Below are 17,052 nucleotides of genomic sequence, written 5' to 3' on the forward strand. Positions count from 1 at the left end.
AGCGGAGTAGTGAGGAACTTTTAACTCTGGAGATGCTGGAGCAAAATAAATACAAACTCAAATAATAAGCAGGGCAGAGCAGTAGACCTGTCTGCTATACCTAACAAGGCTTACATCCCTAGTCACATTGCAACACCTGTTAAAAATCAGATATTGACTCATAGGGTAAAATCTTCCAATATGTGGGGCTATGGAGGCATTATTCCATAACTAATTTTCAGTCTTTTTTTTTTTACAGGGAGCATGGCATGGACTTAAAACTCCCCACACCCTTGTGCTGCTTTCTCCTGTATTACTTTCCACAAGGAAAAACATCCTACTCCCTCCCATAGTGGATAGTGGCATGTGCCAAAATTTGGGATTTCCTTACTCAAAATACTATGGCAAAGCCATGATAAAGAGCCCATAGCGTGCAGTTTCAGACTCAGAATTCCTATTTTATCACATGTAAGTTAAAAATAATTTGGAATATGATGTTTGTATCATTGTGTCTTTTTCTGTCAGGTAAGAGAAGTTGCGCTGGGGAAACGTTGGCCAAAATGGAGCTCTTCCTTTTCTTCACCACCCTACTACAGAACTTCACTTTCCAGGCCCCACCTGGAGCTGCACTGGACCTGGGCCCTGCAATGGCCTCAACAAATGGCCCCAAATCGTATGAAATCCAGGCTATACCACGCAACTAGAAGATTTGTTTAGTCAAGATTAACCTGAAATTTGTGTGAAGATCATTTCTAAATGTGGGTAAAAGATGAAACTTCTATGTTAACCATTTACATTCCTCCATGGGGAAAAAGTAGAGGACATCCTAAAGCGAGCAGACAACTCATAGTCTTCAAAACTATCACTGGAGACAATCTAAGGGTTGTCTTATGAACACAACCATATTTAGGTTTACTGAGCCTAAATGACCGCTTACTTCTCTCATGGCTGATAAGAAATGTAGATCTATTTTATAAGATATATAAGACCAGTTTCTTAACCCCTTAGTGATGGCCCCATTCCCTTTTTACATCCTAGCTAAGTGGGCTTTAATCCTAGAAGCCTTAAAAACATGTATCCTCTTTGGATTAAAGCCTTGTTGGCTGAGGAAGTGACAGCTCCATGCTGTCGGCACCCAGAGGTAGCCAACAGCATGGAGCTGTCATCCCGGGCTGCGGGGAGTCCCCCTCCCCCGGCAATGCGATCGGCGCTATCCACGGCTATCCAATTGCCTATACGATTGCAATTAAGTGAAGAAAATGTTCAAAAAAGTTAAAGATTCAATCCATTAGGGCAGTTAAGCATACTCACCCGCCCTGTCCAAGGTGTGACGCGGTGAACTGGTCCTCCGGGACCCGTCCCTGCTCTTCTGCGCATGCATGTCAGATGTATGACGTCACACGTATGCGCAGAAGGCCAGGGGCCCTGGGCAAATTTAAAGTCTCCTGGCTCCCGGTTCCTGAAGGAAAAAAAGTGTAAAAACCAAAAAAAAAAAGTTTGAAAAGGTAAAAAAAGTTTAAAAAGCTTACGTTTCATCTTCCCTCATGGATCATATCCATGAGGGAGGATGAAATTACGTACCTAAGGCCCCCAGATTTATCCGCGGACCTTACCCCACCTTCTGTGCACACGCCCGTTGCCAAAATGGCAGACGCATGCGCAAAAGCCGTGGATTGCCAGGGTAATTTAAATTCTCCGTGTTCCTGGTTCCAACCTTAGCCGACAGCCTGAAGATTTCACAGGGGGCTACGGTGAGCAGTTCCTAATCACATGTTCGCCATAATCCAATGGATAACGGCGATGACGTAACAGTAAAAAAAAAAGTTGAAGTTTCATCTCTCCTCACTGATATTTGAACCTTGACGTGATCCTCCTCCGTGAACCTTCCTGGATTCTGCACATGTGACCACCGCCAAAATACCGGACACATGTGCAGGAGCTGGGGAGCCCAGGAAATTTAAAATCTCCTTGCTCCCAGCAACCAACGATCGCTGAGAGCTCTGGAGCAGTGACCTCGTTAAGTGGTTCCGGTCACGTAATAAAAAAAATTGCGATCTACCTTAGACCCGTCTCACATGACCAGGTAGGAATGACAGATTCCGCATGTGTCTGATCCGCAGTAATACGCAGATCAATCGCATTGGATTACACAATTCCACTCACATTAGCAGGTTGGAATTTCGTAACCCCCTCACAGAAAACAGATTGCAGCAGGTTCTATTTTACCATGGATATCCGCAACATAGAGCCCATTGTGCTCCATGGTCACAGATATACCCGCAGCCCTTACGCAATTACATTGTGTACGGGCTGCGGGTACGCGTGTCACTGCTAAGCGACGGTGTGGAAAATACAAACAAGAAACATGTACTGCGCATGACCGTCTGCGTGAGTAGGCAGCTATGCGCAGTACATAACTCGGCCGTACACAGGGTCATGGCTGGGCTCACAACTGGTATTCGCTGCAGGCCTTCGCAAGAAGATTCCACATACGGTGTTATTCAGAGCGCTACCTGTAATACATAGTTTACTCGAAGCTCCGGGAACTCTCGCCTTCCTGCAGTTCCCGGAGCAGCTTGTTGAGTGCCTTCTGTGTGAGACCACCGCACCTCTGCAAGCTTACAAAGCCTCACAGAACGGCACATTTTACACCCCATCCCTGCCAGTGAGGTCAAGAAATACCCCCCAAAAAGCATGAAATGGGGGGATGCCTGGTTTTATTGCCCCATGTACCCATCCCAACCAAGCCACCGTAATTACCCCTGTCTTCTGAAATACCACAAGTTAACATTATTACTTTAATCTAAGATTTGGGGAATGCCAAAAAGGGTATGTAGGGGGAAAATATTTTTAGGGAGTCAATTTTTATTTTGTACAAGTGAGCAATGGGGCCTGGAATTTATTCAGTTGTGCCCTGCAACCGGAGGGATAAACAACTTCAAAAGGGATTTATGAAACACCCTATGCACCCTCCAAGAACTCTGTAAATCCAACTCATAAACTAGCGGATTAATGACTCGAGTTATGGCAAAGGGACCGATATAACGCGACGCAAGCTTTACCGAGGGGAGCTTTAATTTTAAATTCTTCATGGACAGATAGACCTTCTGACCGACCTCAAATGGCTCCGACACAGTGGACCTTTTGCAACTACGCAGTTGCATATGACCACTTGCTTCATCCAGATTCTTGTGCACACCATTCCAGACCTCAACAGCGGGACAAGCTGTAGCTACTGGAATGGAAGTCAGGAACTGGGGATGCCGACCGAACACACAGAAAAAAGGTGACGACCCCGTCGCAGAACTGATACAATTAATTATGGCAAATTTGGCCAAAGGTAAAAACTCTACCCACCGACTGACCCTCTTGCCCACAAAAAGATGCAAGTATTGTACTAGGTCTTGATTTTTACATTCCGTTTGCCCATTAGTCTGGGGATGAAACGCTGATGAGAAAGACAGAGATGTTCCCAAGTTTTTACAGAAGGCACTCCAAAATGGGGCCACAAGTTGCATCCCCCGATCCAAAACTATATTGACCGGTATTCCGTGCAATCTTATAATCTCTCTAATGAAAATTTTCACTAATTCAGCAGCAGATGGCAATTTTTTCCAAAGCAACAAAATGGGCCATTTTCGAGAACCTGTCAACAACTACCAAAATGGTGGAACAACCTAGTGACAGAGGCAGGTCAGTGACAAAATCCATGGACACGTGCGGCCATGGACTACCAGGTACTGACAGTGGCATTAACAGTCCCTCAGGGCTCTTACGGCGACTCTTACCAAATGCACAAGCTGAACACCGAAATTACGAACTCACGGACCTCTCGTGCCATGCCGGGCCACCAGTAGAATCGGGAACATAGCTCAAGAGTTCCCTGGACGCCCGGATGCCCTGCAAAAACGGCTGCTACCATGACACCGGGTGGGAGGATGCCTTCCAGAGAAGAGTCCTTAACCTCCGGAGTCCCGAAACTGCAGGAGAGGGCGTCAGCTTTCACATTTTTATCTCCCGGCAGGTATGTGACTGTAAAGTTGAATCTCGAGAAGAAAAGCGTCCACCATACTTGCCGCACATTAAGACGCTTAGCATTTTCAAGATACACTAAGTTCTTGTGATCGGTAAAGACTGTCACCTTGTGTCGAGCCCCCTCCAGAAGATGACGCCATTCCTCAAATGCCCATTTTATTGCCAACAGTTCCCTGTTCCCAACATCGTAGTTGCGCTCGACACTACGGAATTTAAGGGAAAAGAAGGCACATGGACTATACCCTGAACAGCCCCCCAATTCCTGGGAGAGGACTGACCCCATCCCAACCTCCGAAGCGTCTATTCCACGAAAAAGGGCTTCTGAGGGTCAGGCTGAGCAAGCACCAGCGTGGTGGAAAAAGCCCTCTTAAGTTGCTCAAATGCTTCTGAAGCTTCCGGAGACCACGACGTCACGTCCGCTCCTTTTTTCGTGAGATCCGTCAGCAGTTGTGCAATCACTGAAAAATTTCTTCTAAATTTTCTGTAAAAGTTGGCAAACCCAAGAAAGTGCTGAAGAGCCTTCAAATGATCTGGTTTAGCTCATTGTGTGATTGCTGCAACCTTGTTTGACTACATACACACATCAATTAGAGAAACGATATAACCAAGAAATGACACTCGAAGTGCCCCAACAGGGTGTTGAACGCGGTCTTCCACTCGTCACCAGCCTTAATACAGATAAGTTTATAAGCCCCCCGAAGGTCAAGCTTAGAGAACCAGCGTGCTCCTACCACCTGATTCAACCGATCAGGGATCAGAGGGAGCAAGCACTGATTTTCTTTATGGTGATCTTGTTTAAAGCCCGATAGTCAACACAAGGCTGCAAAGGCCCATCTTTATTTTTAACAAAAAATAGGCCTGCTCCAGCTGGTGACTTTAACGATCTGATATGTTCCTTGGCCATTCGCAGTGTGGGGGTAATACCTCAGAAAGCTTCTTAGAGAACACATCTTGAGAATCCCATAAATAGTCCGGAATACTAATAGTCCAATCAAACTGAGGATTTAGCCACGGCAATCCCAGAACGACATCCACGGATATCTTCTCCATGACCAGAAATGAAATCACCTCCGAATGTAATGTGCCCACCATGAACCGAAGTTCTGGTGTTCTCCACCGCAGTACCCCTAAGGACAGAGGGGTTGCATCGATACTGATAAAGTGGAGCGGTAAAACTTGATAACAATGGTTTTACGAACTGCAAATTGATAAGGTTCGCTGCCGACCCAGAATCAATAAATGCCTGTCCCACCCTGTGAAAAGCCTTGTAAGACACACTCCAAGGCACCAGTAATTTAGGGAGTACCTGACCTCCTAGATGACCCTTCCGACAGTCAACTAGGAGCTGAAGTTTTCCTGCTGCTTCCGTATCTGCCTTTCCTGGCAGGATGCGATGCAATGACCAGCCTTGCCGCAGTAGAAACAGAGTTGGTTTGAAACCTGGAACTGCCTCCGTTCTTCAGGACTCAACCGGTCCACTTCCATACCATCAGCTCCGGGGGTTGACTATAGGGTACCGGCTGTAGAAGTTGCCAGAGACTTAGCACCACATTCTTGACGGTACTCTAGCTTAGCTTCTCTTCTAGACCTGAATCTACGATCAGCTCTGACTGCCAATTCCATAGCCTGATTCAAAGTAGAGGGTGACGGATGGGACAGCAATAGATCTTTTACTGCGTCAGACAGGCCTACCAAAAACAAATCTTTGAGCGCACTTACGTTCCATGCAGATTCACCGGAGTACTGCCTGAAACTACAGCAATATTCTTCTGCCGACTGGCGCCCCTGGCGTAGGGCCAACAACTTACTGACTGCATAACCTGCACGATCGGGTTCATTAAAAATATTCCCGAGCTCAATGAAAAAAGAGTCTATCAACTGCAGACAAGCGGAATCAGCTGGTAAAGAATAGGCCCATGACTGAGGCCTTTCTCTGAGCAGAGGCATAGCAATCCCAACCCGTTGGGGCTCGGACCCAGGGGAACAAGGCCGCAATCGAAAAACAACTTACAAGCCTCCCGGAAGACAAAGAATTTTTTCCGGTCCCCTAAGAACACCTCGGGTAATGGGCATTTAGGTTCAGGTACTGGATCAGCGAGCACAACCAACCATTGCTCATGGTTGAGACACCCCGACAGGTCCTGAACCATCCTGGCCAGGTCACGAATCTGACTGGTAATCGTATTGCAGGACTCCATTCACACCGTGAATCCTAACTCAAAAAACCACAGGAAAATATTTTTTTGGGCCAGTTATTATGTTACAGTACTAGTAGTGTGCACAGGTACGCACGGTGTGGGACTCCCTGACCCATACACACGCCAATGTCCCTTCCTGGAGGTAGCCTCGAAGGTGGACAGGTCCAGGCCACCAACACTGACCCTACGCTGCCTAGTGGCAGGACAGGAAGGAACCGCCGTACCTATGCAGATGACAACTTACTAGTACCGACAGGCTAGGCCGATAGAATAAACCAACACGACAGGAGAACCTCAGAACACAGGCAGAGCTGGATCGAGACAAGGTAACTTTCACTGGAGCAGGATCGAAGTCAGACACACAGGAAATGGAACCAATAACTGGCAACTGCTATCAGCAGCTGCTAGACTATATTCAGCCGGCTGACTGGAGCTCCCAGATAGCCACTATAACTCATAGAGGTAGGGCGCACGCGCCTCCCATAGCAGGCACGCGCGAGCACGGCCGTGTCCGCACGCTAGAACACAGTGCCGCCGCTCGTCGACCCAAACGTGGGGGCAACACCATCCCAGAACACTGCGGCGAACCGTGCCCCTGCCACTCGTGGTCCCTGACCGGCCTCATTGTAGCATGAACATCTTCATTCCTATGTACACTGTACAAAAAAACAGTGGAGCAGTCCTTCTCATCCCGTAGCCATTTCACACGTTTGTTATCCTCTATTTCCTCCTTATGGCTCCATAGGGAATTGGAAATCTTGGCATGCCGTTGGTCCCACTCAGCCTGAGACAGCTTCCCAAGAAGTTCCCGTTCCACACTCGTACGTTGTTCCTGACACTGGTGTATTTCAGTCTGTAAAAACTCATTAAGTAAGATAATATCGAAGGAGAACTTGTCTTATGTAACGTGGCTAGGTTTCTCAATAAATTATTTCACCCATATGCAGAGAAGGCTTCCTCCTACATACGGGACACGAGTGACTTTTTACAGAAATTGAGAAACATTGAAACATCAGCTCCCTTGCTACTAGCCACATTTCACGTTGTCTCCTTATACACCTCAATACAACATCAGAAAGATCTGACATCTGTGAGGCATTACATGTGGGAAAGCGACTGGGCCCCGGGGTGCGTTGAGTTTTCCCTGTCGCTGCTCGAGTTCATCCTCCTGAGCAACTATTTTTCTTCCGGGGGGTGTACTTCGAGCAGCCGCAGGGTACTGCCATGGGGTCCAATGTCACGCCTACTTATGCAAACATATATATGCGCCATTTTGAAGAAACCTTTGTTTATACCTCTGAGTATTGGTCTAATGTGGTGGTATGGTTCCGCTACATTGACAACATTTTCGTTCTATGGAGAGGTTCCCGTTGTGATTTGATTAGATTTCAGGATTCTTTAAACTCCCACTATGAAGAACTTCAATTTACATTAAATTCATATTCAGAATGTATCCAATTTCTTGATACACTGATCATCTCTGACGGTAAGAAACTGAATGTCGATCTATTTACAAAACCTACTAATAGGAACAGTATCCTAAATTATGACAGCTACCATCCAAGGAACTCTGTGAACTCTCTCCCATGGAGTCAACTCCTACGCGTGAGGAGAATCACTGAGGACTCCTTTGTCAACACCAGATTAGAGCAAATGGCCCAAAGGTTTCTTCAGAGGGGTTATCCACTGCCTCTAGTTAGGAAGGCAGTGGAAGGTGTCCGCACCCTTGATCGGGACACATTACTAATTCCTAAAATTAAGCCTGTGAGGACAAAGAGGATACCGTTTATTTCCACGTATGGTCTACACAGTAGTAAAGTTTTCTCCATCATAAACAGACATTGGCCTCCACTTACTAGAGGCTTGGGTGGTGTTCCAGAATTTACAGAGAGACCTATGATGGCCTACAGGAGGCCCCCCAATATAAGAGACAAGTTGGTTAAGTCATCCTTACCGATTGAAAAACATACACAATGACTTTTGGCCACACTGAAGCCAGGGAATTTTCCCTGCTTGAATTGTGTTTGTGCGGGAACCTAGTTAAAGGTTATTGCTTTCATCACCCTAATACAGGGAAGAAATACAAAATCCGTAAACGATACACCTGTACCTGCTCGTATGTCGTGTACCTGGTAACTTGCCCTTGTGGGCTAGGTTACGTAGGGGAGACAACGTTGGAGGCTAGAACACGCATTATCAAACACAAAAGTACCATCCGCATGAAGTGACTTGATCTACCTATTCCTAAACATTTTCATGACATGAAGCACAGCATCAGTCACTTTAGATTTAGGATTATCGATGACGTTCCGCCATTGACACGAGGAGGAGATAAGGAGTCCCTGCTTAAGAAGAAAGAACTTCACTGGCTACATACCCTAAATACTATGCATCCTTTCGGCTTGAATATGGAGTACAATTTCATACCATTTATTTAACCTTATTTCTTCGTTCTGTTGTAATTTAATTGCCTTTTTTTGAGTAGTTTTTCCTTTACTAATTTCGTCTGTTTGTTTGTTTCATTTTAGGTCTTGCTCCTGTCTTTCGTCTACTCCCTTCATGCCACTAACGTTGTCCAGGCGTACTATCTTCATCATTGAAAACCTATTGGTGGTCTTCCGTTTTTTGGCTCAGCAAATATTATATTTTTATTTTTCGAGAATTTCTCATACGTATATATGACAACAAAGCTTATCTTTTTAGATGCATTGCTGTATTCTGTTGATTATTATATGTGATGAGTGGATACTATTGTAGATCTCTCAATTCTTTGATTTTCATATATTTTATTTTTGGGTTATGCTTTCGTCTCATTGGGGGTTTCACCCCCCCCCCCCCTTTCTTTGTTTTTCCATCTGACAGATCTCCAATAGTCCCATATTGAATGATTTTTTTTCTTTTTGTTCTTTTTGCTCTGATGCTGTGCTTGTACTGACCAGTTTTTTCTCTTACTGAACTCATTTTTATGTTATAGCTGATACTTTACTTATTCTATTTAATATGGATTTTTTCATGATGTTTGAGTTTACCTTGGTGCATGTTTTATTCGCATACGCTAAGTTGGGCACCATCATGTGGTTGGCCACTGCTCTGCACATATTTTTTTGTGTGGATGCACGATTGGTTGGCCGGCGCCACCTTGTGGTTGTTGCAAGGTCTGTGAACACCTCGACATCTGGCTGGCACGAGCGGTGCCCGCGTATTTGCCCTTGCATCTGATGTCGTGTCTACGTCATTACACACTCTGCGCTGTTGCAAGAAGAGACACCGGACTTCAATGTGGTGGCATGGAGCGGACGTATGGACAGGGGACTGCACCATATGTTTTTATATTATGTGAGTTTTGTCAGGTGACGGGAATGTTGTCTAATTGTTTAGGGTTGGTGATTTTCCACCCATCTGTGTCTCTTTTGCTGTATAAAGACTGTTGTAATGGCATGTTAGCAGGCTTGAAAAAGACTTCTCACAGTCGAAATGTTGCCTGTATTTTTACTATGGAGCAATAAAAGCTGATTTTATTATAAATCCATCATTGATGCTGCCACTATATTTGACTCTCTGGATGACATTTGGGGACTGGAGGTCCATGGTCCCGAGTGTGGCTTGGCATAATTAAGATACCTCTGCATAACAGGTGCATATTCTAGAGTGCTGCGGGACCTTTCCTTTGGTGATATCCACAACTCTATGGTGGTCTCACCCACATAGCCTAGATCACAGCCGAAATGTTGCTGTCTCTGTGTGATGGGAGAATAAAGAGTGTATTTTATATAGCAACTCTACATGCTGCTAGGATTTTCTTCTACAGTATTCCATGTGCAGGTAGAGTTAGGAATATATACAAAGTGTCAGGGACTGGCAGCTCGTGGGTCCCTCATGCCCTTACCGCTGGTCCTGTCACACAGGCTGCTGCTGTGCTGCGCAGGGGAGCCCCGGTCCTCATCAACTCCCCTGGCTGCCAGGGTCCTCCTCACCGCCGGGTTGCTAGGGACATGGTGGGTGTTGCCCCATGCCCTCGGTACCATGGCAACCCGGCATGCGTCTCCTTCTTAGGCCCCCCAGTGCTGCTGGGTACACTCAGCTGCTGTCAAACTCCCTGCCCCAATCAGCTGCTGGGGCGGGAGCTCTGACAGCATTTAAACCTGCTTGTGTCTGCATTCCAGTGCCACTGTTAGTTTGGTCTTCCTGCTACACCCGCGTACTTTGTGTTTTGACTCTTGACTTTGACTCCCTGTGTTTGGACCTGACGTTGCATTTTGCCTGTCGTTCTTGTACCGCGTACCCTCTAATTGCCGACCCGGATAGTCTGACTCGCCTTGCTGTTGTTTGTTCCAGTGTCAGTCTGTTCGTTAGTTCCAGTGTTCGCCTTGCTTAGTGAGTATAGGGACCATCGCCCATTTTTCACCCTGGGGCCTAGCCCAGGGGGGCAAGTAGGTAGGGACAGGGGTTGCGGGTATTTTCAGGGACCTCCAGTTTCCCCGGACCCCGAGTCCTAACAGTAACACTGGCCGAAAGGAAGTCTGATCCCTACATCCGACCAGCAACCATGAACCCCTCTATGGAGGCCGTGCTGGCCTTAGCTAACCAGGTCCAGGATCTGACGGACCTGGTTCAGGACCTGACTTCTCACCTGCCACATCAGGAGCAGCGAGGGGCTTCTAATATTGTGCAGCCCCCTCCCATTCCTGGTACGGTGTCTGAACCAAGGGCAACACCTCCAGACTTCTTTTCTGGGGAGAGAAGTCAGTTTTTTGCATTCAGGGAAGGCTGCAAGCTCTATTTTGACCTTCAACCCCACACTTCTGGCATTGAATACCAAAAGATGGGTTTCGTGATAACTCGCCTGAGGGGAGAACCCCAAAATTGGCCATTCTCCTTACTGGCTGACTCTCCCACCTGACAGTCACTAGACACATGTTTTGCTGCCTTGGGCCAGCTGTATGATGAACCCGACTGTGCTTCGCAGTCTCTGAACTCCTGGCCTTGCATGAGGGGCGGAGGGTGGCTGAGAACTACTGTTCTCAATTTCGCCAACACTGCACGGAGTCTGGGTGGAACAATGCTGCCTTGAAGGATCTGTTTTTGGCCAGTCTGTCGGAGGGCCTCAAGGACCTCTTGGTGGCACACCCGGAGCCTAGGACCTTACAGCAAGCCATGTCCCTGGCCATCCGGGCCAACCAACGCTTGAGGGCCAGACGCTCGACTCGGACCAGTCCTGTCCGTACGTCTACATCTTCGGTAGTTTCGACCTTAACCTCCCCATCCGCAGAACCCCTGGAGCTGGGAACCATAACCCCAAAGCAATGTCAGGAATATTGCCTCAGGAGGAACCTCTGTCTCTACTGTGGGGAGCTGGGTCATCGCATCGTGACCTGCGAGAAAAAGCCACGGCAGAAAAACTTCCGCTCCTAGGCAGTTGTCGGGAGGACTTTCTAGGAGCTAAGGTACTCCCTGTGAGGTCTAAAATGTTGTAGCCCTGCACTTTAGAATTTAGCTCTTTCTACCGTGCTGGGCAAGCGTTTCTTGATTCTAGAACTGCTGCTAATTTTGTTAACTTTGATTTACTGGCTAAACTGTCTGGGCATTTTTTTCATTTAGAGCCCCCAATTCTGGTCTCTGGTGTCGTCTCTATTCCCTTGCAGGCTGGTCTTGTAAGTCTGGTTACCCCAGAGTTACGGTTCACTATAGGGGCCTTATGTACTGAGTACTGTACTTTTCTGGTAATGATGTACCTGTTTGTGGACGTTGTATTAGGGCTACCCTGGCTCAGGGAACACAACCCCGTAATTAACTGGGACACATTAGAACTAGTCAAATGGAGTTATCGCTGTGCCAGCCACGTGCGCCTGGTGGAGCTGGATATCTCCACCTGAGAGAGAGTTAAACTACCTGACTACCTCTCCGAGTTTTCGGACTTCTTTTCTAAACAGTTATCAGAAGCCTTGCCTCCCCATAAAGAATGGGACTGTAAGATAGAGTTGATTCCGAGGGCCAAACTTCCTAAAGGCCGCATCTATAATGTTACGGTTCCGGAGAGGGAGTTTATGAAGGATTATATCCAGGATAGTTTGGCCAGCTGGAACATCCGGCGCTCTGAGTCTCCAGTAGGGGCTGGATTTTTCTTTGTGGAGAAAGAGGACTGGGGCCATCATACGCCCCTCCTGTCCAGTAAGTGTTGTTTCTACACACATATTCGTTTCCAGGATAGTGGTGTTGTTTTGCTACTTTATCGTGAAGCGCAGACACTTTTTTCCTAACAGCATATTGTTTATATTTCAAACTATAATTTGACATGTTTATTAAGGAGGTGGCGCGGTTGCATGGGGTCCTGAGAGTGTGGTCTCAGATAGAGGTGTACAGTTTGTCGCTCACTTCTGGTGAGCTTTCTGCAGGAAATTGAATATTGGTTTGTCCTTTTTGTCAGCTTTTTATCCCAAGTCAAATGGGCAAACTGAGAGGATGAATCAAGAATTAATTCAATACCTGGCACTGTTCGTTTCTGACAATCAACATCTGTGGGTTAACTTTCTACCTCTCGCTGAGTTTGCCTTTAACAATCATGTAAATTCATTTTCTCAGGTGTCGACGTTCTTTTGTAATTATGGCTTCCTTCCTTGATTTTCTTTTTCTGCGCCCTCAGTTATTGACACGCCATCTGCGGACTCTGCCATTGATGAACTGTGCAGTTTGGGACCAGGTTAGTAAGTACCTTCCGGGTTCCCAGGGTAAATATCTTGGTCAAACTAATAAAAAACGCACAATCTCTGCACCATTTGTGGTTGGGGAGCAGGTGTTACTGGCCTCAAAAAATTAGAGAGTTAAGGTCCCATCCCTAAAGCTGGCTCCCCACTTTGTTGGTCCGTTCACCATCTCCCAGGTTGTCAATCCTGTTGCATACAGACTCTCTCTTCCGCAGTCGTGGAAGATTCATGATGTCTTCCACAAGGGGCTGCTGGAGAAATATGTAACCCCAGTTCTGCCCCCCCAGAGCCCGCCCTCTCCTACACTTGTACAGGGGGAACTGGAGTATGAAGTAGAGCGTTTGATTGATTCTCAGCGTGTGAGAGGCATTTTACAATATCTGGTACATTGGAAGGGTTTTGGCCCTGAGGACAATACATGGATTCCCACCCGGGACATACATGCACCACTGTTGGTTCGACTGTTCCACAGGGCCTTTCCCCTCAAGCATGGGCGTCTTGTGTCCCCCCGTAGAAAGGGGGGTACTGTCAGGACCAGCGGCTCACAGGTCCCTTGTGCCCCCACCACCGGTCTTGTCACATGGGCTGCTGCTATGCGTAGCAGGGGAACCCCGCTCCTCGCCACTTCCCCTGGCCGCCGGGCTCCTCCTTACCACCAGGTTGCTAGGGACATGGTGGGTGTTGCTCCGTGCCGCATCCTCAGTACCATGGCAACCTGGCATGCATCTCCTTCTCTGCCCCCTGCAGGGCTGGGGGCGGGTGCCCCAGTTCTGCTGGGTGAACTCAGCTGCTGTCAAACTCCTTGCCCCAATCAGCTGATGGGGTGGGAGCTCTGACAGCATTTAAACCTGCTCGTGTGTGCATTCCAGTGCCAGTGTTAATTTAGTCTTCCTGCTACACCCGCGTACTTTGTGTTTTGACTCCTGATATTGACTCTCTGCTTTTGGACCTGACGTTGCCTTTTGCCTGTCCTTCTTCTACCGCGTACGCTCTCGTTGCCGACCCGGATAGTCTGACTCACCTTGCTGTTGTTTGTTCCAGTCTCTGATTGTTCTTTAGTACCAGTGTTCCCCTTCCTTAGTGAGTGTAGGAACCATCACCCATTTGTCGCCCAGGGGGGCAAATAGGTAGGGACCGGGGTTGCGGGTATTTTCAGGGACCTCCAGTTTTCCCGGACCCCGAATCCTGACACAAACTTGAAGAGGAGTAGCTCAACAGAGCAATCCCAGACTTCAGGATGCCACTGTGTGTGACAATTGTAGACAAGTACCTCCACCCAGCGGTCCCAGACTTCAGGACACTTGGGCGTGAACAATTGGAAAAAAAGAAAAAAAAAAGTACCTCTGCACTGGACCTTGTGTAAAAAAAAACAAAAACCTTAGAACTGGCTTATGCTCTCTCTCTGTGCTCATTTATTGCTCATGCTGATCCTTGAGCTCTGGAAATCTCTCCTCCACTTCGATCATCAACACATGAGGGATGAAGGTGCCCCCATGTGCCTCTGTGTTTTGCTCTTTTTTAGCTCCAGAAGATGGACTACCAAATGCCTCTCCGGCTCTCAATGACTCATATTTATACCCTCACTCATACCACGTGACATGATAGAATTTATACATTTACAGTCAGTTCACAAATTGCAGACACAACCTCTCATTTGCTGCAGCTGTGCAATACACATAACAGAATGACAAGACAGTTTTGCACAGAGCATCAACAGACAGACATGTATGACATTTATAGAGGGGGCCAGGAAAGAATGTACTTGGTCACTACAAGTGCAGAATCAAGTCATGGCTGGAAGAAATCTTGGTGGCAGCCTGGCCCTAGAGATGAAGAAAGCCAAATACGGATGACTCTAAACTGAGATGTCACCTATGAGGACTGTGGTTAACTGCACTGTAATCACTATCTCTGCATAGAGCTGGCATTTGAGTACATATTACTGTATTATTTAGAAGTATACTGGAGCTGGACCGCTGTGTCTATGTAAGCCATATTATAAAAGTTGTTACATACATGTATATATTTTTGGGAGAGGAGGATTCCGAGTTTTCTATGGGGCTCTATGAAATCTTGTATGCCCCTGCTTCTAATTTCAGGCAACTCCCTTTATAGATCCCTACAGAGCTGAGGGGTCAGCTCAGTGGACCCAGAGGCAGGCTGGGGCACTCATCAATAAAGTGCACTCTTAACACACTATTTTGAAACTCACCATGTAGAGAATAAGTATAGTTTCTTATTATGATGCTGTTTTTATGTACTGAGGTTGGTTTTAGTATTCTATATATGCACTGAGCTTGGATCTGGAGCTGTATTTATGTTCTGAAGTTGGTTCTGGTATTTCATAGACTCCATTATTGTATATTGAGGGTCAGGAGGAGAGACCCCCCTGCTGCTCGCTAGAACGAGTAGGTTGCAGCACTCACCCAAACGCTGTTCTTCCTCGGCTTTCTTGGCTGTTTTTGCACTCCTCCAGGCACATGTAGAAGTCTGAACAAGTGACCTGTCACCTGCACTGCAGTGTGTGTTCTAATTGAAGTCAATCATAACCTTCACCATTGCGGGTTCTCAATTGTAAAAAGACTGAGATGTAACACCGTATGTCTTCTTCCAGCAATTGACACAAGTCACTGTTTGCCCCAGAATGTGTTACAGATTTTGGTGCAGATCTGCAGCAGATTTCACCCTTTCAATTTGAATTCAACTAAAAGAGTGAAATCTGCAGAAGACCTGCACCAAAATCTGTAGCAAATTCTGGGGCAAACAGCGACTTGTGTCAATTGCTGGTAGAAGACATACATATGGTACTGTGTTCAGGTGTAATACCGTAGGAGGACACTTTGCCTTCAGTATGTGCAGTGCTAAGATCTTTTTGTCAGCTACTGGACAGGAGAGAGCCGTACTGTATCCCATTGTCTACTGCGCAGCATGGTGTACAGGCCAGTGACAACTCCTCTAATGTACATTATTGGTTCAGACTTTACTGAAACTGCATTGCATACTGTAGAGGAAGCGTGGCAGTGTATAGCTGATTATTACGAGGGCAGTGATCAACACCATCACGGGCAGGTGGGAGTATAGTAAAGCACTGTAATTGCACAGCATATTATAGGGGGCAGGCAGCATTGCAGTGTAGCAGCATATAATGCAAGGGTATGGATTGGCACTGTCCGGGGACAGTAAAATTATTGAAACTCAAACTACAGTGCAGGAAGACACATTGCCCCATTGGTGGTTCTATTTGCCCCAGAATAAAATAGCATACTCTCTAGAGACAATTTTGCCTCTCAGTATAAGATTCGAGGCATTAGACAGGTCCTTTCATTGAAAAGGGCCGTCAGCACATTAAGAGGTGTGCCTTTCTCTATTAACACTGAAGCATATAATTTCCCTCCCTTCAATTTTGTTCTTTGCTTTTGGTTTATCATTTCCCTTACCCCTCTTTTTTCTGTACCTATTGCCACCCTACAGTTTATGTTCTAGCATTACTGAAGAGGCCTATTGCCTCAGAACATGTTGTGGCTGCTTACTAGAGATGAGCGAGCATACTCGTCCGAGCTTGATGCTCGTTCGAGTATTAGGGTGCTCGAGATGCTTGTTACTCGAGACGAGCACCACGTGGTACTCGTCTTGATTAAACGAGCACTGACCATTGAATTCAATGGAGCCGGCAATACAGCCGGCTCCATAGAAAGCAATGGGCTGCCGGCGATCTCAGCATGAATTTTCGGAAAGGGCTTAAAAATATAAGCCCTTACCTGAAAATCATCCTAAAATGTGTAAAAATAAAAATAAAAAATGTCAGCATAAAAATACTACAGAGAGCAGTTCAGGAGAACTGCCGGCCAGACGCAGCTGAACTCCGGCTTCAGCGGAAAGGTGAGTACACATTTTAGGATGATTTTCAGGTAAGGGCTTACATTTTTAAGCCCTTCCCGAAAAATCATCCCGCGCTCGCCGGCAGCCCATTGCTTTCATTGTATTGCCGGCCCCATTGAATTCAATAGGCTAACATCGTTCTTCTCTGCCACAGCTGGAGAATGATCTTTATGCTGACAGTGCGGGGGGGGGGGGGGGGGGAAATCACTCTTGCCACTATTGTGGCTTAATAGTGAGACTTCAGAGCCCGAAATGCAGCC

General features: G+C 46.8%; 1 protein-coding gene across 4 annotated transcripts in view; it reads left to right on the forward strand.

Annotated features, from left to right (window-relative positions):
- The window catches only part of LOC136620640 (cytochrome P450 2K4-like), a 36,181-nt gene extending 26,446 nt beyond the window's left edge, over positions 1–9,735 (forward strand). For 2 of the 4 annotated variants that reach the window (XM_066595539.1, XM_066595557.1), the window contains exons 10-11: positions 505–741; positions 8,741–9,735. In XM_066595539.1, coding sequence (XP_066451636.1) covers positions 505–683 — 179 coding nt within the window. In that variant the 3' untranslated portion in view covers positions 684–741; positions 8,741–9,735. Of the gene's footprint in view, positions 1–238; positions 466–504; positions 742–8,740 lie in introns of those variants that run through there. The other 2 variants (XM_066595548.1, XM_066595566.1) reach the window with 2 other exon arrangements.
- The last annotated feature ends 7,317 nt before the right edge of the window (positions 9,736–17,052 follow it).

The sequence above is a fragment of the Eleutherodactylus coqui genome, chromosome 1 (genome assembly GCF_035609145.1).
Source record: "Eleutherodactylus coqui strain aEleCoq1 chromosome 1, aEleCoq1.hap1, whole genome shotgun sequence".
Lineage (NCBI taxonomy): Eukaryota > Metazoa > Chordata > Amphibia > Anura > Eleutherodactylidae > Eleutherodactylus > Eleutherodactylus coqui.